Source organism: Maylandia zebra, linkage group LG6 (assembly GCF_041146795.1).
Source record: "Maylandia zebra isolate NMK-2024a linkage group LG6, Mzebra_GT3a, whole genome shotgun sequence".
Lineage (NCBI taxonomy): Eukaryota > Metazoa > Chordata > Actinopteri > Cichliformes > Cichlidae > Maylandia > Maylandia zebra.
In genome coordinates, this window is record NC_135172.1 from 18,575,998 (window position 1) to 18,600,431 (window position 24,434).

At 41.2% G+C, this 24,434-nt stretch overlaps 1 protein-coding gene across 1 annotated transcript; it reads right to left on the reverse strand.

Annotated features, from left to right (window-relative positions):
• Positions 1-19,901: 19,901 nt before the first annotated feature.
• On the reverse strand, positions 19,902-23,325 carry LOC143419096 (uncharacterized). Its single transcript, XM_076885385.1, has 4 exons — positions 22,582-23,325; positions 21,739-22,335; positions 20,922-21,236; positions 19,902-19,925 (listed from the first exon to the last, which is right to left on the reverse strand). The coding sequence occupies exons 1-4, from the start codon at positions 22,984-22,986 to the stop codon at positions 19,902-19,904; spliced, it is 1,341 nt and encodes a 446-aa protein (XP_076741500.1). The 5' UTR covers positions 22,987-23,325.
• Positions 23,326-24,434: the final 1,109 nt, after the last annotated feature.

Consider the following 24,434-nt stretch of genomic DNA (forward strand, 5'->3'; position numbering starts at 1 on the left):
TATATTGAACATAAAATACACAAAACAAAAAACAAAACTTGCCTGAAAAAGGAGTGGGACGAAGAAAACTTATTAAATCCCACCCCTATACTCACTCATCAACAAAAAAAAAACAATAAACTTCCCGCAGCTACGCCCATCATTGCATACAGACCCATCAACAGCCCCGGGCAGATACAAGCATCTAAGCGGCAGCTCGCAACCAACAATTAGAGCCTTCATAACTGAATACAGAATATATAAATTATAAATTGCATTACCACAGGTAACAGGCAGTAATAACTACAAGTAACAAACACACATACATATATATCTACACACACAAGTACATATATGTACATACATACGCACACTTTATTTTTTTTTTTTTATTTTGGAATCCATACCAGCAATGGTAAGAGGACAGACATTACAGAGCACACTAAAACCCATCATTGAGTATACTGTGACCAGACCAACTGTTTGTAGAGAAATTTAAATCTATGAATATTTTTGCATTGTTTCAATTGTAAACTCAGACTGTTCCAGATTTTCACACCACATACAGACACACAAAAGCCTTTACGGGTTGTTCGAGTTCTGGGTAATTTGAATTCTCCACAGCCTCTCACATTATAAACCTTTTCTCGAATTTCAAATCTAGTTTGTAAATTTGCCGGTAAAAGTTTAGTAAAAGCTTTATACAAAATTATGGATGTATTGTAATTAACCAGATCCTGGAATTTAAGTAACTTTGCCTGAAGAAAGAATTTGTGAGTATGATCTAGATAACCAGCCTTGTGAATAATACGCAGTGCTCGTTTCTGTACTGTGACTAATGGATTAGTTGTATTTTTATATGTATTTCCCCACACTTCCACACAATATGTAAGATATGGAAGAACCAGGGTACAGTACAGAGTACGAAGTGCACCTTTATCAAGGAATTGTTTCACTTTGTTCAAAACTGCGAGGCTTCTAGAAATTTTGGTTTTTATGTGTCTGACGTGGGGTTTCCATGAAATTTTGTTATCAATTATAACTCCCAAAAATTTGTTTTCACTCACATTATCAATTGGTACACCTTCAATGATAATTGGTAATTCTATATTATATTTTAAATTACCAAAAAACATTGCTTTAGTTTTATTTATATTTAATGATAATTTATTTATGTCCATCCATTTTTTTATTAATTTTAGCTCCCTGTTTACAGTCATTACAAGATCAGTATAATCATCGCTACTGAAAAATATGTTGGTGTCATCTGCGAACAGTATGAGTTTAAGTACTTGAGAAACATCAAAAATATCATTTATGTATACATTGAAAAGTTTTGGTCCCAACACTGACCCTTGGGGAACACCACATGTAATACCAAGTTTCTCTGAATGGTAATGCCCTATGCTAACATATTGTTCCCGACCTGTTAGGTAACTTTTTAACCAGTTACCAGCTTTCCCTCGAATACCATATCTTTCCAATTTATCCAGTAAAATTGAGTGATTGATTGTGTCGAAGGCCTTTTTGAGGTCAACAAAAATACCAACTGCATATTTATTTTTATCCAGTGTATCAGTAATTTCTTCTACTGCCTCAATTATCGCCATTGAAGTGGTTCTTTGCGTTCTGAAACCATACTGACCAACATTTATTATTTGATGTTTTTCAAGGAATTTTTCTAATCTTGAATTAAAAAGTTTTTCTAGAATTTTTGAGAATTGAGGCAGTAGAGAAATAGGCCTATAATTGGTAAAACTGTGTTTGTCATTACTTTTATATAGTGGTATTACTTTCGCAATTTTCATTTTTTTTGGAAAACAACCGGACTGAAATGATAAATTACAGATATATGTTAAGGGACTAGCAATATTCAGAATAACCTGTTTAACTACAGACATATTTATGTCATGATAATCCATTGAAGACTTACTTTTACATTTTAATGTGATATTTATTACTTCTTGCTCATTTGTAGCTGAGAGGAACAGTGAAAAGGGATTTGATTTTATATTACTGATATTTTCATTTTTATGACACGGGATGTCCGCTGCTAGTTCAGGGCCAACATTTATGAAGAATTTATTGAACCCATCGACAATATTACTCATGTTGTGATTTTCACCATTTGCATCAGTAAAATATTCAGGATATGATGTTCCAGAAGATCCTTGTTTAATTAAGTTGTTTAACACATCCCAAGTTCCTTTTATATTGTTTTTATTTTCATATAATCTTCTTCTATAATAAAGTTGTTTGCTCGTTCTTATAATATCAGTCAATTTATTTCTATATGCTTTATATCTTTGTTCCACTTCTTTTGTTTTTACTTTGATAAACTGTTTATACAGATTGTTTTTCTTTTTGCAAGCATTAATAATTCCTTTTGTGAGCCAAGGACTTTTTATCTTTTTTTTCTTTGTCATGTGTTCGTTTACAGGACAATGTTTATTGTACCACATAGTAAAAATATCTAGAAAATTATCATAAGCCTTGTCCACATCTGACTCTTCATACACCGAACTCCAATCTTGTTGTGCTAAATCGAAATTGAAGGCATGAATTGCTTCTTCATTTATTGTTCGCTTTGCTATCATGATCTTGGTATCTATTTTTTTTAAATCACAGTCACACAAAGTAAAAACTGGTAAGTGGTCAGTTATATCACAGACAAGCAGGCCACTATTAATTTGGAAATCCATGACATTAGTAAAAATGTTGTCAATAATAGTGGCGCTATGTGAAGTTATTCTGCTTGGCTTTGTTATTGTTGGATATAGTGATAAGCTGTACATTGTGTCAGTAAAGTCATCAATGGCTTTTAACCTTGTTGGATTTAGCAAATCAATGTTAAAATCACCACAGATAAATAGTAATTTTTGGTTCACCGAAGCAAACGTTTTTTCTATCCATTCATTAAAAGTGTCAATACTTGAACTGGGTGTCCGATATATACAACTTATTATAACATTTCTCTTTTTTTCATTCATAATCTCAATAGTCAAACATTCCAAAATTCCATCAATAGCCATAGACATAGTTGTTACAACATTATATTTTATAGAGTTATGAACATATATAGCAACCCCGCCGCCCGCCTTATTTAATCTATTCATGTATTTTAAATCATATCCATTCAAACAAAAATCTATTCCTTTATCGACATTGAACCAAGTTTCAGTGATGGCTATAACACTAAAGGGGCGAGAAAATTGTTGCAAATAGTCCTTAATGAAATCAAAATTAGAGTACATACTTCTGCTGTTAAAGTGAATTAATGAGAGCTTCCCGTCTAGGTTAATTTCTTTTTCATATTGTTCCTGAGTGAAATAATTAAAATTTTTAACAAAAGAAGAGAGAAAGTTACTTTCAGAATCTATTTCTGGATCTATTATATTATGCTCCTTATATTCACAATCTAGATCAATTACTTTCTGTTGAAGAACTAATTTCAACGTGTCCATGTCATTTCCTGGTGTAATTGATACATTGGTGTCAGTTATACTTGTCCAGATCCTCCATGTTCCTCACTATCAGTACTTTTGCCTCTTCTGGTGTCCCGTTTAGCTTAATGAAAATCTTACAGTTTGTTACCCATGTATGTTGTATTTTACCGTTCTTCTTCAGTTGCCTTGCCTTCCTCGCGATGTCTGCGTTTTTTCGTGTCAGATGCTCATTAATGAAAACGTCCGTGCCTTTCAGTTTGCGTCCTTGTTTCAGCAGTGCGACCTTGTTCTTCCGATTGACAAATCTCATAATGATGGCCGGCAGTCTGTCACTCCTCCTGGGCAGTGAGTGACATGCTTCTATGTGCTCCAGGTCCATCTCTATCCCCTTGCTTTGGAGGAAGGACGCCACCTGTTGCTCTACCGAGCGGGTCTCCTCGTCGCTGGGCTCCCCGACGTTCCCGGCCACCGCGCGCGCGTACGAGCGCGGCTTGATTTTAATACCGCTGATGACCACGTCGTTCGTACGGGTGTACTGCTCCAGCTCATCCACCCGCCGCTCGAGATCCATGATCCGTCTGTCCTTCTCGGCATTTTGGAGGCGTAGCTGTTTTACCTCCTCCAGAAGCCCCAGAAGCAGCTCCTGCTGTGCCCTGACTGCGGCCACGTCTCCGCACAGCGCTCCGAGGGAGGTTTTAATGTCCTCAACCTCCTCTGGTGTTGGGCCTTTCTTGGGTGGCATACTGAAGCGAGAGCACGAGGCGGCCACCACGAGGGACCCGGAAGCGGAATTTCTGATGATGGCGCCTGGCTAGGCCTGCTGGCTGATGGTGGAGCCTGGCTGTGGCCTGCTGGCTGATGGTGGAGCCTGGCTGGGTCTGCTGGATGTGGCCTGCTGGCTGATGGTGGAGCCTGGCTGTGGCCTACTGGCTGATGGTGGAGCCTGGCTGTGGCCTGCTGGCTGATGGTGGAGCCTAGCTGTGGCCTGCTGAGCCTGGCTGTGGCCTGCTGGCTGATGGTGGAGCCTGGCTGGGTCTGCTGGCTGTGGCCTGCTGGCTGTTCAAATCAGCACAAACGTAGCAGTAAAAAAGTAGACCATTTTGGTTTTGAAAATCAGAATAACTGCTTACCTCCAGATCTTAACTTTATCATTAAAAGGGGTGCCTGTTTCACCCTAACTCGCCAACTCATTATCAATATAATAATTTATTAGCACACACATACACTTCTGCTGCTATTTCGTGCATTCTGCATGCAGGGATAGTTAAAAATGACAAGCTGTCAGGTGTAACTCGTATCATACGCTCACATGTCAAAGATTGTGCTGGATCTTCATGCTTTAAGCAGTTGGCATGAATTAAAGCTGAGAGGGAGATGATGACTGCTGTGATTTACTTGGGAGCATTTCTTCAATCTGTGTGGACAGATTAAAGCACTGCAGGAAAACACACACAGCAGACAGTTTAATAGATACTAGTACAGGGTTTTCCTTTTGAAGTACCTCATTTCTTCATAGCATTGATTCAACAAGGTGCTGGAGACATTCCTCAGAGGATTTCTGTCATGTTGACATGATAGCATCACACAGGTGATGATGATGCAAATCTCACGCTCCACCACTTCTCGAATGTTGCTCTATTAGACTGAGATCTGGTGACTACAGAGACTATTTGAGTAGAGTAAGTTCACAGTTATGTTCAAGAATGTTTAGGATGATTTGAGCTTTGTGACATGGCACATTATCCTGTTGGATGCAGCCATCAGAAGATCAGTGCAGTGTCGTCATAAAGGAATGGACATGATCAGCAACAATACTCAGGTAGACTGTGGAATTTAAATAATCCTCTATTGGTGCTAAAGAGACCGCATACATGCCAACCCTCCCGATTTTTCCGGAGCCACCATCTTCCCGAATTTCTCCTGATTTTCCACCCGGACAACAAAAATGAAAAACCATATCCCAGAATTCATAGCGCGGCCCAGCCAATTCCAGTTTCCAACAATGGCGGCAGCTACTTGGTTTTAATATTACTCTTATTACTCTGAGTCGCAAAATAAACTTTTAACATATTTTCAGGCGAGGAAGTAGCTGTGGCGGCGAGAACAGCAAACTCCCGGCACATCGTTTTCAATCCCCCATGGTCTTTAACTACTCAGGTTAAACATGATATATAAGTCACTTAGATAACCTAAAAATGTTATTGTTTGACTTTTTTCAGTGTTTTATTTGTTCAAAAATTGGTTTGGCTGAGATTAAAGTTATAGTTTTCACACATCTGAATAAACGTCAAACAGAAAACTGATTAAACAGAAGTGTGAGATGGTCGAGAATTTACGCCAGCGTCTGGTTATATTTAGATAGCAAGGAGCAGATGGCAGAGTTTCACTCCACCGAGAGAGCTTGTGTCGTAATTCTGAAGGCTAGACCGTCATAGTCGCTCATGTACGGCCTACCTGGCTTTCGGAGAACCCGGCCCACTGAATTTGGACAATCCTGGGGGGGGCAATTATGATCTTCCAATCATCTATCTAGTTTTGGTGAATCTTGCTATCTTGTTCTTAGTTTACAGGAGTGTCACTAGTATGGTCCTCTGCACACAAAAAAAGAAAAATACAAACTACATTAGAAAAAAATAATTTCTGAATTTTGTTGTTTATTAAATCTTTTGTGTGCAAGTTAATAAAATGACATGAATGACGTTTTGCAATTTAGTCAAAATGTCATTTTACTGCTGTGGCCAACATTTTAAACAAGCATATAACCTAAATTATGTTGTATTGTCAAGCTAATGAGGTCTATAGTAGGTCTATAGTAGTTAGCTATATTTCTGACCAGCTGATCAATGTAAGCACAAGATCCTTGTTGTAAAAATTCTTTTTTCTTCCTCCTGAAAAATATCTGGCTCTTTAGCTGCTAAATCTGCTAAAAGCTACGTCCACTGTGCTCACCAGCATGGCACTAATTGCTATTGAGCAGGCTTTTGGGTTAGAGTCATGTTTCTGGCTCTCTCAACAAATATTCTGGGATCTGGAGGTGCAGGTCTTGAAAAAGATAACAGTTTTTGGAGAAAATCAGGGCGAAAAAAAGAAATGGCGATAACCCAAGATGCTGAGCGCTTCTTTAAATCCAGGCAGATGTGTATTTCCTGGCCTACTTTGACTTCTGGACAATGAACATGGTTCCTGCAGCTGATGGTGCATAGTGACGTGATAATTCTGATGAGGTTATTAGGAAAACTGTTGTGAGATCTAGTAGTGACATAAACTTATTAATCTAATCTGGTCTAATTACCAGCTCATATGCAAAAGTGACTCAGTTACTATAGATGTGAAAGCAAAATGGAAAGCTACCAGCTTTTTCCCCACATTTTCCACAAAGACTGCCAGTTAGGGAACTTAATTTCAGACTGCAATCAAAGGGTGGTTTTTCCACAGGCTTAACTTCAGAGGCGATGTCTTTGAGAAGTTCCCCAGACAATTTCACTGCAGTATGAGTGTACTTTCCTCTGTTATCTTTGGGTAGAAGAGGTAGGAGAAGGAAGTCATGCAATATCAGTCTGCAATATGTTTAGCTGAGGGTAAGAAATAGCCAGGCTTGTAATTGCTTTGGGACAAGCTAGGATGGTTCCTCTGGCAGTGGGAGATTTTCTTTTGGTCAACCATGAGGGCAATAAGACAGATAAGAGAGGAGAGAGAGAGGTGGGGAGAACCAAGAGGGGTGAAAGGGAGGGAGATTTTTAGATTTTCTGAAGTGTTCAGACAAAATAGAGGTATTATCATCCCATGGGGTTACAATGAAAAGCTCATAGTTGGTTGTCTTTCCAAAACTCTTAAGGTTTAGGAGAGGAAGACGCAAACAAGTCTGGATAGCAAGAAAAAAAGAAGAGAAAAACAGTTTCGATTTCTCAGTGCATTTTTTTCTCATGAGCATCCTGTACAAGTGTCCCCAGCTTGTGTCACCAGGAGCCTCAGAGGAATCATGTTGCAGTCGCTGCTCTCAGTGTTACTATCAACAGCTTTTCTCCAAATGACTTCACTCGGTTTCATTACTTCTTTACAAGATGAAACCTGCTGAAAGATACAAGAAGAGAAGCACCTGCAGCCACAGATGCTGTCAGCTGCTTCCTACAGTCGTAATGCACTTCACTTGCACTGTCAGTACAGAGCTTATTTACTGTCTCCAAGGTGTGTCCTTTAATTAATAGCTGTGGGGTTGCTCTGAGTGTTTAAACTGTCTGATGTTGGATTATAAACGTGGATTAAAAGACTCTCCACCCCTGCAGCAGGGATGGAAACAGGTTAGAGCTGCAAGTTTAGTTGATTAATTGATCAAGAAACAACTAATTTAATTTTTTTTTAAATTAAACACACTTTAGGAAATGCTGATAGGTCTGTTTAATTAATGTCTGACTTTCTACTGACTTATCAGGTCATTTATTAATTAATAGAAAATGATGAAGCTAATTAATAATAAACTTTTGAACCTTAACTGTGACACTTTCACGCTCACTGAAGGCTTAACAATTGGTAAAAGTAAGCTTCATACAAATTGGTGAAAGTGTTGTTACTTACAGTATGAAATATAGAAAAAAGTAAACAATACTTAATTTCAGCAAATCAGGTCAAGATCATCTTGTGTCTTTTTGTGTGTAGGGTATACAACAGAACTGAATACATTCAAGGCATGTTGCAAAAGTCATACAATTCAATACTGCAAGTTGACATGTATGTTATTTCCTCCTATGAGCAAATTAAAGGTAGAGATCACTTTGAAAATGAAGACAGCAAAAGTGAATTTGTCTGTAATCACGGACAAAAAAAGTTAGAACTCCTTTGATATTAAGTTAAAGCAGAGCTTCCCAAAGTGTGGGGCCCGCCCCCTATGGGGGAGGGGGGGTATGAGAAGGGGAAAAAAACCAAACGCTTGGACACTGCTAGCACGGGGCGCCCACAAAAACGCAAAGCAGGAGATGAAGCATCGCTGAATATGTTTCCAAACCAACTTCATTCTAAGCCAAAGACTAGAAAATATGGTGAAGCATATCTTCCCTTTGGCTTCACCTGCACCAGTGCCAAGGTTTTCCCTTCGTTGGGAGCAGCGCTGGACTCTTCAAATCACGGACGAACAGCATCCCACATTCTTGATTTTTAGTTCACAAGCACTTCTTGTAATGACTAACTACTCCTGACATTTTGGAGATGTTAGCTCTTTATACAGTAAAGTTACAGCGATAGCAATTTTGAATATTATTACACAGGAAAAAAACAACTACACGTAAAATAATCACATCGTGACGCCTCAGCCTTTCTAAATGGAAGGACAACTGCGTGTGTATGTAAGCGTGTAAAAACTGAAGATAGTCAGATTAACAGTATTTTGTCTCTATCTGCCATTCTGCAATTCATCTCATGTAAACAATAACGTGGCGCACAGCATGACGTGGAAAAAGGCACATACCTTTGATGTTGCGTGACGAACTCTGTATTCCTCGTCCACACGTAAACACAAAAAATCTCAGTTTTCGGTGATTCGAAACGTCGTTTACGTGTGGATGAAACAGCTGCGTTTTCAAAAATACCCGTGTAGGTGTGCACGTAGCGTAACAGAGTTAGTAGTTTATTTTATTACTACCTGTAATTTATTGCAGATTACTTCTATTTGCTTAATTGTTTACCAAATGTTTGAGGAGTGAAATAAACTGCGATGGAGCAAAATATGGGCGTGTGTGGTTGGAGGATGTGTTTGTGTGTGTGTGCGTGCGCGTGTGCTCGCGGGAGTGGGCGCGAACATTTTTCTTGTAAAACAAAGGGGGGCCTAGCAACCACTGACTTAAAGTATAGCTGTGGTTTTCCAGTCAGTCTAACTACATGAACAGGGCAATAAATTGTATTGTGGACTCAAGAACTTTCTGACTTTGAGTCCTGGCTGTCTGCATGTGTGCCTCATGACTCCAAGGGGAAAAGAATTTCCAGAGGAAAGGAAAAATCTATAACTGGTTTTTCAAAAAGATATTGAAAGATCAATCACTCTGGGAATCTGAGGTTTACAACAAGCCATCGTTATAGACAAGACAAAGTTAAGTCTTGCAAAGCGTGGTGGAAAAAACGTCGGGGGTTTTTAGAGAAGAAAAAAAATAATAAAACTGTGTCCTGGCAAAGTACGCCTGAGTTGAATCCATTATAACACCTTTGGGGTATAGAGACACAGAGCAACACAAGCACTTCAGCAAAGAGCAGCTAAAAAATGCTCTCTGAAGACTTGCAGTGCAAATGTCCAGAAATTTGTGTGACACCACGGACGGGATGGGCAGGACTGTTTTTCCTGTTTTAAGGATTTGAAGATGGCTGGGTCTAACTGTGCGCTCACTGGTAAATAGACTGGTTCTTATATAGCATGTTTCTACTCTGCCTGAGCATTCGTTCACCCAACATTCATTCGGGGTGCCTCACTCACCCACTCACACAAGTACTTTTTCTACACCTAAGTGCTTTCAATCTAACATTCACACTTCGATGAACATATCGTGAAGAACTGGGGGTTGAGTATTTTGTCCAAGGATACTTTGGCATGCAGACCGGAGCAGCCAGAGATCAAACCACCAACCTTCCAATTACTAGATGGCCTGCTCTACCCATTTAGGGTGGTTGTAGCTAATTGGCTAATCACTTCTGATTGAGAACTCATTAGCCAGTTTCATACTACAGATAATCCTTCCTTTTGAAACATAATATGACCAAGATTAGAAAAACAGATTTAATTTTTTTTTGTTGTTGTTCAATACGACACAAAATGAGCGTCTAAGCCCATAAACCAGGGGTGGGGGAACTCCAGGCCTCAAGATGTGTCCTTGATCCAACACAGCTGATTTAAATGGCTAAATTACCTCCTCAACATGTCTTGAAGTTCTCCAGAGGCCTGGTAATGAACTAATCATTTGATTCAGGTGTGTTGACCCAGGGTGAGATCTAAAATCTGCAGGACACCGGGCCTTGAGGCCTGGAGTTCCCCACCACAGCCATAAACTGATCCAGAAAGTGTCAGCAGAGTTTGTTTTCCCATGGACCTCTATCGAATGGGAAGTATTTTTGTAACTGTCTGTTTAAGCAACTCCTACATTGGCTTAAGCTTTCCGATCAGAAAAATACTCTGGGTGACTCTGCCATACCTAATGAGGGACCTGTACTTTCCATACAATAACTCCAAACTCTTTTTTAAATTTATTTATTTCAGTAATCCAATCTAGTGAGTTTGGACAACACTGAAGTGCCATTGCAAAGGCATGTACTAATTTTATAATCACTAGAAATGTGCATAATTCTGTTTTTTGTAGATTAATTTATTTTGGTGGAAAACATTGTTCTTTTTCTTTGGCATTTCTTCTGCATATCCTCATGAAACAGAAAATTCTCATTAAGCTACAAACACTCTTGCCAAGACCCACTGACCCATCATCATTTTCGAGCGGGGGATATTTTTATTCTCATCTGGACTTGATTATGTGGTTCTCTGGTTTTTCACATCTCACCCTTAACACATCCTGTTGCTTTGCTCCGGCAAATCATAACAAACACATCATCCGCAGTAATGCCCCTCGTTCTTTGTCTCCTTGTTGTATGCTTTATTTCCCCAAATGCTCATTTTACAGTTGGGCAGTTAATTGAATTCAGCCCTGGATGCAAAATAGTGGGTGCTTAGCTACAGCTGCCTGCTCGTGGTGCATAAGGTAACAGAGGTTATATCAACTAAAGCCAGGCTCAGATGGAGAAGCCAGTGATGCAGAGATGCACCCAACTGACTAACTAATAATGAAACTTGATGCTGGATGTTTAGTCATGTCACACGAGTGCAAAAACTACCCTGATGTCCAAAAGTAAAGGTTTTACTTGCAGCTCAGTGGGATGCTGGATTTGCTTTTGGCTACAGCAGTGTGTTGGATCTAGTGCAGCATATACAGATGCTTGATTGGGTTAATATACCAGATCATCCTTCTGGGGAGACATTACATCTGGAACAAATGATCCACGCATATTATTATGTGGCATCTAAAAAGAAAAAAACATGTCTGCAGCACAGCATTAAAGCTAGATCATCTTATCCTTCTCTTCAAGGTGCCACTTGAAACTTAAAAGTATTGCAGATAGCTTTGGCTCCGCATGTCTCTTTCAATCCAAGTACACTTCTTTTCAAATATTCATCTATATGCATTTTTACTTCCACCATACAAGCTCGCTTTTGAAGCTACAGCATGGCAAAGAGAAGCTCAAGGAGCCCCTCTAAAAGTCAGCAGTCTTGCAGAATAATGCTGCTTCCGCCTCAGCCTTATTGATGGCTCTGATAGTGGTTTTAAAAATAGCCCTGGCTGTCCGCCTCTCCCTCCTCACTTCTCACAACACGCCACTGTCAGTGTGTTGCACCTGCTGTGGTGAGACCATTGCATAACCATCTCTGCTCATGCAGAAGATCAGTGTTTCTCTCCGGCGACACACTGTGTGTTCTCTGAGGCTGCTAACGGACAACAGTGAGCCTGACCAAAGGACACTGAAGGTCAGTGCAAACGCAAAGCAGGATAAAATCCCCAAATGTCCCGTGGTGCTTCATCGTGTTTACAAAATCATTTTATATTTTCAGCACTGTGCTTAGGTGAAGGTTAGGATTTTGTCACAGGACAGGATCACCACTTTCAGCAAATACAATGTATATTTGAGTAGCATTTATACTGGCAGGCACAAGAGTCCAGCTAAAAGTTGTAGACACTATATAGCCAGTATATTTGTTTACGCCTTTTCAGAATTTATTAGAGCTTAAAGTAGATGCTCATTGTAGTGAAAGTGATTACAGTATCAGATAATATTGTATACTGATAAGCAGTCGACATGCCATCAAATATCAAATAATCTGCCAAGCATGCAATCACTTGCCAATTAATTAGTTACACCTTGATAGTACAAAATTGGACAGCCTTTTGCCTTAAGAACTGCCTCATTTCTTTGTAATACAGAGGAATGATGAAAATATTCCTTACAGATTTTCATTTACGTCAAATTCTGACTTTACCATTTGAATGTCAAGCCAGAAATCAGGACTCATCAGTCTTCTGTTATCCAGAGAACGACCACTCACTGGATGTTTTCTCTTTTCCAGATCATTCTCTGCAAAGCCTAGAGATGGTTATGTGGGGAAAACCCCAGCAGACCAGAAGTCTCTGAAATATTCAGACCAGCCCATCTGGAACCAACAACCATCCCACCTTCAAAGTCACTGAAATGACCTTTCTGATGCTCAGCTTGAGTTTAAACAGGTTTAGCAGGTCTGCCATGTTGATGCCATGTGACTGGTGATAAGATATTAGTATTTCATTTATAAAAGTATTTACAACAGTATAAACCTACAATTTTAATAACTGATATTAATGAATAGATTTCCCTGATAAGCAAACAAACAATATACATATCAAGTTATACTGTAAGCATGCGTTTTCTGTTGTAAAACTGGACATTAAAACGTGACAGTGTTAATGACCATTTGCTGCCCCAGTGGCCACTTGAAGAACTGCAGCTCCTGGCAGTACTGGCTCGGTATTTTAAGAAAATTTATTTTGTGTAAAAAAAGAAACAAAAAACAAGACTCAGAAAAAGAACCAGGCAAAAGTAAAAACGGGCAAACCCTGCACAATATTAAACAGCATGTGGTTAGCCTCATTTAATGTTGACTTTAATTGCAGTAATGTTCTGACTTAACATGTCTATAAACTGCCCCAATGTAACATTTCTGCCAACTATTAGCTCTCCCTCCTCTTAAAGTGTTTTACAGCTACATTAAAGGAGTTTAACACGTTCTGAGCTGCTGCAAAATTTTAATTCAAGTGAACAGCGAAGAAAGAGTCACAATATTTCTATTCACTGTCATGAATAATCAAATTCATGACAGTCATTTAAATGTTAAACATTTAACAGATTTTAAGAGAATGCAGTGCAAAGTTTTATATATATTTAATCTTTCCAATCCATGATAGAATTTATATTTTTAGGTTAACTTTTTAATTTAAAAAACAAAAATGTATTTAATTTTTAGGGTATTAATTAATTATACTAACTTTCTGCTGAATCTAAAAAAAAAATGGTTTCACAAGTTTTTCTCAGTGTCAATAATCTTTCTGTTTAAAAAAGGTCATGAGGAGCAACCTTGTAAAAGTTTAAGGGGCAGATAAACCTTTGAGAATATTCCAGAAAGAAATTCTCAATTTCACAACTGCTTTTGTCTTAACTTATCTACTTAATGTGCCTTTTAATGCATGCTGACTAAGATCCTTCGTGGGCTATATCAGCGGTTATCTCATTCAATATGAAGCAAAACTTTGTACAGAACAGATGCTGTATGCACAAACATAATACCCTCACCTGGTTTGATTTCTCACTGACTAAACTGAGATGGATTTTAAATTGCATCACTGTATTGTACAAGCCATTTTTGGTCTGAGGTATAGCAAGTCAATTATAGCAGCAGTGCTGGTCGACAGTGCTCCAATTCAATTACTTTTATCACTTACCTTTAAAAATGCATGCATCAAGAAGCAATGCAGCCCTCTTTCAGACTGAATGACTGCATAGGTCAATAGACATGTATCACTTGGATAGTAAATAGAGCTCTCTGTAGTGAAGGATAAAGATGGAAGTTTCATGGCCTTTTGGGACTTGGCAGATATGTCATTAGACCGACTAAAAGTTCATCTCCAACTTTTAGATTGTATTCCTCAGTAAGTTTTCTTCTAGAGAAGTGTTAACCTTTTGCTGTGTGAGCACATTGATCATATTCATTTATGACCCTGAGAGGAGGCCCTGGAGAGGCAAACAGACCTGATGCTAACTCGTGGAATAAAGATCATGAAGCTAACACGAACAGTTGTTTTGTGTAAACTTGTTGCAATCTCACAGGAGTATCAGGCAAATTCTGGAGTTTGGGGTTGATTTAGAAGATGGAAAAGCAAACAGAACAGCAACAAAAGTAAAAGGGGTAAAATGTTTAAGTGCTATTTTTAAAGCACTTGTCATAATGTGGATTATTAGCATTATTTTGTGACTCATCGTGAGATTGTGCAATACTTAAATGTATTTCTAGACTTTAGTGTATTTTATTACGTGCATATTAAAAATCCTAGTTACCTGCAGACAACAAATTACTAGAAACCCACTTAGTCTGACTAAGAGAGAAAATATCAACTTTAATCCTTAGCCTCTTGTCTCTGCATCTGATCGTTGAAGTCTCTGCTATCGCCTCTTCTCTGGGGGCCTGAGAAGACCTGGGGATTTATACTCACCCTCCAAAAGGATTTACCCAGCCAGCTAAGTTATCCACTCCTCTTTCACAGAAATGAGGAAACAACTGCAATATCTAATCTTACCAGTAATGCAGTCAACATATACCATGGTTTAGATGGTTAAATATGATATACTGGTCAGAAATAGTTACAAATGTGGAGCAAAGTAATGGGGATACGTGTGGCAAGTCAACTAGACTATCCAACTCCAGTCTTCAACAGCTACTGTCATGCAGCTACACCATACACAATTGTCACTACACCACCAGCCTGACAGAAAGCTGTGACTTTCTCTGTGAAATGTAATTGGAAATAAAAGGAGGACTAAACAGATGAAAGCCATAGTAACCAGAGCCGTTCTGCAGTACTTTCAGGTAAAAACTGATTTAAGTTGTAAAAACCTAATTGAGGAAGACTGGTAAATTGGTAAAATTACTGGGTATAAAACCTGCAATTTAGGGGTTCACCAATCTGCAAAATGTATCTCTAAAATGTGGTGTAATTTCAACATTGAGGTTCTGTCAGAGCAAGCAAGGCAAGCAGTGCTTTTCCAGTAAAATCTAAAACCAGATATCAGTTAAAATGTACCACAGCAAATGTGATTTCTCTCCTTTCATATGAGACATCATTCGGACATGAAGTGATTCTTTTCCTCCCCTTATATTAAAAATATGAGTATGGGTTTATAAGATTTGCTAATCATTATATTCTGTTTTACATTTTAAACAGCATCCTAATTTTTGATACTGGGATTATAAATACACAGCAGTTTTAGACCTAATAAGTTAAAGAAACTGAAGTTGCCTTTACAATATTGTGTTTTACAAGTTTCGATGTGGCGTCTTCAGCTCTGAGGTTTCACAGCAAAAATTAAAACGGCCAACAATATGTAATTTACATGAAGTGAATTTAATGATGTAAGATTTGCAGTTTCATTAGATCTCTCATATTCCTTCCTTTATTGCAACCACGGTAATTGTTTGTTACGTTTCCATTGGTTGAAGCAAGTTAAAAATTCTTGGTATTTACCTGTCACGGGTAAGTATCCACACTCTTGATTCTTTTAAATTAGCAACCTGCTTTCAAACCTGCTTCAAACTGTTAATAGGGGGCAAATGGGTGCAGAATTGCAAAAGGTTAAAAGAACATCAATTTATTAGCTTTAATTGTGTGTTGACAATTATCAAGGGAATTGCAGCCCTCATTAGACTTAAAGTTAGAGACACAGTGTCCCTAGAGAATATTTTTCATAAACTTTTTTTTGTATCTACATGACGTAATAAAGGACTGCTAGGTAAAATCTCTGTGCTGCACCCTGCAGAGTGTGCACGGTGAAACAAGTAACATTACTCGAGTAACAGGTAATGTTATTGTCAACTGTGAATCTAAAAGGACAAGAACAAACGTCTGCTTATTAGAAAATCGAAGTGCAAGGCCATTGTGTGCTTCGCCATTAAAACAGGACAATGAGCCTTTTACTACTGTGGTTATAAAGTTGCACAAGAGGGAGATATGGAGTGCACATAGTGAAGCACCATTGTTTTGGATCTCTTTCCCAGATCCCAGCATTTCCTATCCTACTGACTTGGATATTCCTAAGTTGAATATCCCTCAAAAAATAAGTAACAATCAATATTAAATACAGCTCTTAGTTGCCAAATAAAGCAGTAACTGGAAGCCTTTTTTTCTAGCTACACTAGGAAAATACCTCCATCATTTTAATCATTCGTACATGGTTGTCATAGTCTGCAGAGCAGAGGAGGGGACCTAAATGCAGACGTGTGGACACAGGGGTTAACTGGCGATGTGCTGTTTATTTAGGTCGATAGACAAACCTAAACTGGGAAGCTAAACAGTGGGAAACCAAAGGACCGGGTAAAAGGGAGAAATACAGAGGAATGATCAGGAAAGTGGAAACACATGGGAACACTGCAGGAACAAATTTGCAAATAGCAAGACAGGAGACGCAAAACTGAAAACAATGCACATGAGACGAGGGACTGACAAAACAGGAAGTAGCACGCACACCAAGACTCAAACAAGGACACGCAAGCACATCACCAGGATAAACAAACATGGGGAGACAAGGATGGAACATGAAGAATGGGAACAGTTAAGGGAGACAGAAAACCGAGACATGACTGGGATCAAGAAAACCCAACATAATAACATCCAGAAATAGGCTCAATTCTCAAACTCAAAATGAATTTAACAAGATTGAAAAGTCCAAACAACAGAACAGTGGGTCACCAACCCAGAACCATGACACATGGAGACTCCATAAAGCTCTGAAATAGGTCTTCTAACACAAGTGTCTTAATCTTTAATGTCTTGAACTTAGTGTCCAACCGAGCCAAGGAAGTCCAAGCAACTGTCCGGGCAGGAGAAGTGGTGTGATTGCTGCCCGTGTTTTTGTTAGATACCACAGTAGCGTGAAAATCAAAGAAACAGCTGACATTATTAGCGAAGAATAAGGAGCTGTGGTAAACAGAACAAACAAGCAAGCAATTTATCTGTCCAACGAGGTGTTTGAGGCGACAAGAGGGAGCATGGTGATTATTTCAAATGAGCTTATTTATTGCAGTCATCCGTCAGCATTGAGGAGCTGTGTTCAAACTTTTCCTCGTCTTGGTGGCTCACAGACTCAAAGAAACAGACATTATTGAAGCAACACCATATTTCCGTCTAATCTCATTTTGGATGACAGAGAGTTCTGGATCAAGGTAAATTGCTGGATGAGTCGAATTTTTAATGTTGCAATGGGCAATTTTTTTACAACTAAGGAAGTTTCATCTGCAGTTATATTTGTGGTATAAAGAACAGCTGTATTTCTAACGTGTTTTGACCTGTGGACTTCATCTGGGTCATCAAGAACTATACTCCATGCAGTGAAAAAAAAATCCTAAAAGTAAAAATAGAAATCAACAAATAATGTGTGTCCAGTAAACCTGTCCACCAATGCACTCAATTTTGTGACTGCACAGAAAAATCACCCAGTTGTGCATATTTGTGCACCAATAAAGCACCAGCAGGGACGGGCTGGGCATATGGTCATGTGATATAAGGCCAATCAGGGAGTGACAAATGTTAAACCTAGGCCCTTCTTTTACACTCAAGTGATTTTTGTACTTTAACGTAACCAAAGCTTGCAGAAACCAGAAAGCTTAGTCTTTATTTTCACATGCAGATATCTGTTTCCAGAGATTAGTTACTGCTTGACTCTTGGTAGCAAAGTCAAGTGGTGAAAATACTTGACATCATTCAAATCAAGGAGAGCCAGCGGGGAAAGATTTAAAAAAAAAAAAGAGAAAACACAAACACAGTCACATAGCGCAACGATATGAAAAGGTAGATTACTAACAAGATGAGGTCACGAGAAGGGTAGAATCTGTTACAGGTTTTGGAAAATATATATTTTAGCAATGTTAAACTCCTGCATCTTCATTTACTAAAATAAACACAAGGCGATATTTATTATATTTATCATTGTTTTAACATTTTGTCAAAAACAATGTTTCCCCAGGTTTGGAGCCGGCATACAAAACATTTTCATATACAGTGTATACACAGTATGAACTGTGAAACAGAGAGAAGAGAGGGGAAATTAGCCTGTCAGTAAGTTACAGCAAAATAGTGGAGACCTAAAAGATGAAATAGCTGGGGAACCACTGATTTAAAAAAAGAAAAGAAAGAAATTTCGAGTTTTTGTTGATTTTGGTTAGATTTATGTGACCAAGAAATGGAAAATCTGTAAGTAAAACCTAGCACACAGTTAAAAAAAGACCAAGAGACCAAGCAGTAGTGCATTTGGCAATAGGTGGAACAGTGTAGGTCTTAAAGTCAAACCAAAAAGTAACAAAGCATCAATTTCTTCAACAACAAAAATATGATACCAAATCCGATGTAGGCCATGGTTATTTTCCTGACAGTACACACAGCTGTCTGAAGGTATTCCTATTTTATTAGATGTGCTGAAAAAGAAGTGTTTTGCACATTTAAAAAGAACTTATCTTCCACAAAATATATACCATCTAACCTAACTTATAAACGGCAAGTAAAGAAGTTTTAATTAAAACTTCTCAGCAATGAGATGTATCTAAATACATTTTTAAAATATTTTATGTGCTTCAGGCAAAATGTGTGCATTCACAAATAAATAAATATAAATTCCTTCTTATAGCATCCGTTATCCACAGCTGCTTCTTACTTTATGAAAAGTATTTCCCTAAGTTCATTAATTTCCAGCAGCCAGCTGAAGATAGCTGGACAGCTGCACTGATAAATCTGCAAGCTCCAATTTGAGAAGAGCCAGGTCAGAGTGCAGTGTCATTAAACACAACTCTCCACAGTGTTTACCTTCATTAAATCATGAGCAAATGATACCAGTATGCTATAGATAACCCTATACAGCTCTAAACACATTAGATAAATAACTCCTTTGCTTATGCACAGGCTCCACAATCCATCGCAGCTTTGTTTCTAAAATCTGTGTAACACTTTAACATTTTAACATATACCTATTTACAGAGACAGATAATTAAGCGCAGAAGCCCATTTGGCTGATACTAATCATACAAACTGCTTCACCAAGCTGTCTGTTAATTATTTTCTAACATTATTACAATAAAGTAACCCACTACATCAGCCTTAAGCAGAAAGATTCAAAGTTATGTGATGATGCCTTTCTGTTATGCTCCATTTACAAAACAATATGATTTCTTTGCCTCATTGAAGTGCAAACTTCAGCTTTAACTCAAGGGGTTTAAACAGTTAAGGAATATCCTCCATTTTTATAAGCTTGGATGTAATAGGGATAGCTCAGTAGGTAAAGTGGTCGCCCCATGATCGGAAGGTCGGTGGTTCGAATCCACTTAACGGCTACCCTGAGGTACCCCTGAGCAAGGTACCGTCCCTACACACTGCTCCCCGGGCGCCTGCTTAGTGGGCTGCCCACTGCTTCACTGAGTGAATGGGTCAAATGCAGAGAAAAACAAGTAATTTCCCCATGGGGATCAATAAAGTATCCATTATTATTATTATTAATTAGATGTGTGACTGACGTACATTTAATGACCAGGTGAGACTTGTTCCCTCGTCATTTTATGACAAATTAAGCAGATGGAAATCAAACAGATGTTGATGCAAGTGAAGGAGTCCATCATTAGGCTGAAGAACCAAAATAAACCTGCCAGAGAGACAGCAAAAACTTTAGGATTGACCAAATCAACAATCTGGTCAACACCAAAAGACCACAGAAGACAATAAAAGTGCCTTTAATACAGGGTGTATCAAAAAGAATAATCAAAAAGCTATATTGTGACTGCTGATAGAAAAAGCAGGATGAATTCTGAAGTCCACAGGGCTGTACTCTACTCAAATACTGCAAATCTTCACAGCGTACATGGATAATGTGTCACGGCTGGCGGAGTGAGCCGTGTGGAGTGGAGGAAAAGGAGGACCCAAAATGCAGCAAACTGATGATACGAGTGAAGTTTATTTACACGGTGGCAGTGGCAAAAACAGGCAATGAAGCATGAGTAATGACAAACCTAAACTGGGAGAAACTAAAGAGCAAACCTGAAATCTTACAAAACGGAGAGCGGAGCGGAGAGACGCAGACCAAGGACCAGGATACCAAGAAACACAGACGAGCCGACAACGAACACAGACCGACACCCACTATATACACACACACACACACACACACACACACACACACACACACACACACACACACACACACACACGGTAATCGGGTAATCGCACACAGGAGGGAAGAACAGCTGATCTGAATACACATGACTGGAGGACACAAGCTGAACACAATGACAACAGACACAGACTTTCAGAACAAAACAGGAAATCTAGAACCCGAACCGGACACAAGGGGGGAGGACACAGAATAACTAGAACAGAGGGAAATAATCACAAAACACAAAACGCTGGGTCAACGACCCAGGACCATGACAGTACCCCCCCTCCAAGGGCTGGCTCCAGACAGCCCAAAACAAAAACAGACGACCAACCCAGGGCGGGCGGCGGGGGCCCAGGACGGAGGGACCAACACAAGCTCCAGCGAACCGAGAGAATTGTCCAAAACAAAAACACACATGCTGGAGCACGAGAACAAAACACAGTTCAGGAGGCCGGCCACGTCGGCGACGTAGATCCATAAGCCGACCGAGCGGAAGGCAGCGGTGGCGGAGTGGAGGCAGTTCAGGGGGCCGACCGTGCACACTGCAGCGGCGGCGACGGGGAAACCGTTCAGGCGGCCGACCGTGCGGACAGCAATGGCGACGATGACACAAGTCTGGAGGCCGACCGCGCGGAAGGCAGCGGCGGCGTCTAGGAGGTCGTCCATATTGACGATGACGCTCCACCAGCGGCCTGGTAGATGACCGCCGATGTCGAGGCGGCAGTTCGGGACCCGAAGGTGGCGTGGCCGTCGCAGCACCAGACGAGACCGAAGCAGCGGCTGGTCCAGGCGCGGCTGAAGCTGAAGCGGAGGCCGGACCAGGCGCGGCTGAAGCTGAAGCGGAGGCCGGACCAGACGAGGCTGAAGCAGAGGCCGGACCAGACGAGGCTGAGGCAGAGGCCGGACCAGGCGAGGCTGAAGCAGAGGCCGGACCAGGCGAGGCAGATGATGATGCTGCACCGGGCGAGGATGAAGGCTCGGAGGCTGCAGCTGGCGAGGATGATGAGGCTGCAGCAGGCGACGGCGTGGAAGCCGGAGACTGTAGCGCTGCAGGCGTGGAAGAAGCTGCTGCTGCCCGTGGCGTGGATGAAGCTGCAGCTGGCGAGGATGATGAGGCTGCAGTTGGCAGCTGGACGGGCTCCTCGGGCCCCCCAGCTGACGAGGCAGGAGGCTGGACGGGCTCCTCGGGCCCCCCAGCTGACGAGGCAGGAGGCTGGCTAGGTTCTCCTGAACCTCCAGCTGACGAGTCTTGAGGCTGGACGGGCTCCTCGGGCCCCCCAGCTGACGAGTCTTGAGGCTGGACGGGCTCCTCGGGCCATCCAGCTGGCGAGACAGGAAGCTGGGCGGGCTCCTCGGGCCCCCCAGCAGGCGAAGCAGGAGGCTGGACGGGCTCCTCGGGCCCCCCAGCGAAAACAGTCTCTGGACCAGTGGGCACCGGGGCCCCTGGAACACACAGTTCAGAGCCAGCAGGCGCACGGGCCTCTGGCAGGCACAGTTCAGAGCCAGCAGGCGCACGGGCCTCTGGCAGGCACAGAACAGAGCCAGCAGGCGCACGGGCCTCTGGCAGGCACAGAACAGAGCCAGCAGGCGCACGGGCCTCTGGCAAACACAAAGCAGACTGCAGCTGCACAGAGCATCGACTCAGCTCAGGCAGCGACAGCCGGATACAGTCCTCAACTGGCTTCTTAATCTCCAGGGGTCCAGAGTCGGCCGGGGGCTGGGACCCAGCCTCTGGGGAGGCCCTGGAGTGTGTCACAGTCTCTGGGCTGGCCAGCTTTTGAGGACTGATTACAATATTATGTGGTGTGTCTCTCTGCTTGACATGAACAGGTGAAAAATAGTTCTTTCTGGGTTGGATGGACTTAACTTGTTGTGCAGGAGGAGTTGGTGACAACGATGGCTGAATAGGTGATAATAAGGCGGATGAGTCTCTTGTCAACTGAGCTATTGACTGAGCTATGGATTGTAACCAAGTGTCTAATAGGTCTGGCTGTGACTGTAATGGGGGTGACGGTTGAGTGGCTAACTGAGCTAGTGGCTGCTGGGCAGCTAACTGAGCTACCGGCAGGGCAGCCGACTCAAAAAACACAGCCCCGGAATAAACAGACACACAGTCCAAAACAGAAAAAGGGTCCTTTTCACTCACCACAGCTGGCAGTTCCAAAGTCCTAGTCTTCGGCTGTGGGGTGATGCGCCGACGGCGCGATCGTCGCTTCCTCCCGGGCAAAACCTCCGGCGGGCCGGGCAAAACCTCCGGCGGGCCGGGCAAAACCTCCGGCGGGCCGGGCAAAATCTTCGCCGCCGGGCTGAGTTGGGAAGCGGTAGCGGCTGGTGGGTGAAGGTGCAGTTCGTTGAGTATGAAGTCCTGTGCGAGCGGGTGAAGAGAGTCCAGCAGCCAGGAGTGAGCAGAGATGAGCTGCTGTAGCCTGGCTTCTACAGCGCGGAGACACTCTTCCCCCTCATGCTCGAGCCATAGGTTAACCAACCTGGAAACAGAGTCAGTTAGTTCCTCCCGAAGCTCCTCGGGAGGTGCGGGTGCCGCTGGGTCCATGTTTGGTCGGCTCGTACTGTCACGGCTGGCGGAGTGAGCCGTGTGGAGTGGAGGAAAAGGAGGACCCAAAATGCAGCAAACTGATGATACGAGTGAAGTTTATTTACACGGTGGCAGTGGCAAAAACAGGCAATGAAGCATGAGTAATGACAAACCTAAACTGGGAGAAACTAAAGAGCAAACCTGAAATCTTACAAAACGGAGAGCGGAGCAGAGAGACGCAGACCAAGGACCAGGATACCAAGAAACACAGACGAGCCGACAACGAACACAGACCGACACCCACTATACACACACACACACACACACAAGGTAATCGGGTAATCGCACACAGGAGGGAAGAACAGCTGATCTGAATACACATGACTGGAGGACACAAGCTGAACACAATGACAACAGACACAGACTTTCAGAACAAAACAGGAAATCTAGAACCCAAACCGGACACAAGGGGGGAGGACACAGAATAACTAGAACAGAGGGAAATAATCACAAAACACAAAACGCTGGGTCAACGACCCAGGACCATGACATAATGACCCAAAACATTCTGCAATATCAACCCAAGAGTTTCTCAGTACATTACTTTTCAGCCTGTGAATACAAATGTCTGTAATTTGTGAATAATTGATGCGATCTTTTTTCATTTGTTGATGTAAGTGAATTGTACCAGATGTTTTTTGATACTTGCAACTGTTGCAAGTGCTCTGATATTATTCCTCGCTGACAGTAGCCCCTAAATCCCTCGAATACTTAAGTTCTAGCTGGTGAACTAATACGACTAATTCTCCTGAATAATTCTAAATAAACAACAGACACAGGCAGCTGATTTTGTTTTGTGAGATCCGAATTCTAGCATGACAACACGGGATAATCTTTGAAGGCTGACAGACTTTGTTAGCCATTTATAACATGGCTAAGACAAAGTAACACCTGTTTCACTGATCAGGGCCAAAGGGGCTCAGTTCTCTGCAGCTGACGAACGTCTCCGAATTAAATCTTGTTTGTCCTTTAGGCTTTAATAGCAGTATCAATACTCATTTTGTACTCACTACTCATTTTCTCTGCTACTCATAGGTTTTACTCAGACCCCAGTCAGAGTTTGTTCTTCTGTCTGGTGCAAAATAAGGCTGCAGGGCTTTTAACAAAAACAGGACTATAAAGCTTCTTTTTTCAGGCTACAGATTCATTTAGAAATGAAGACTGGGCTCTAACACAAGCGTTCAACACCTCTGAGTGCTTCTTTGTCCATCTGATGCTGCTTATCATTGTCATTGTTTCACTGTATCATTGTCATTTGAAATGACTGCATTGCTCGCCTTGTTGAACTTGTTTGGGGTATTTTGGTGATTTGCTGCTTACTTCTGGTGCAAGCTATTACAAGATTAATATTGCCATCTTTCAGAATTTGGATCACAACAGATTTCGAATGATTGAGATTTAGTGTG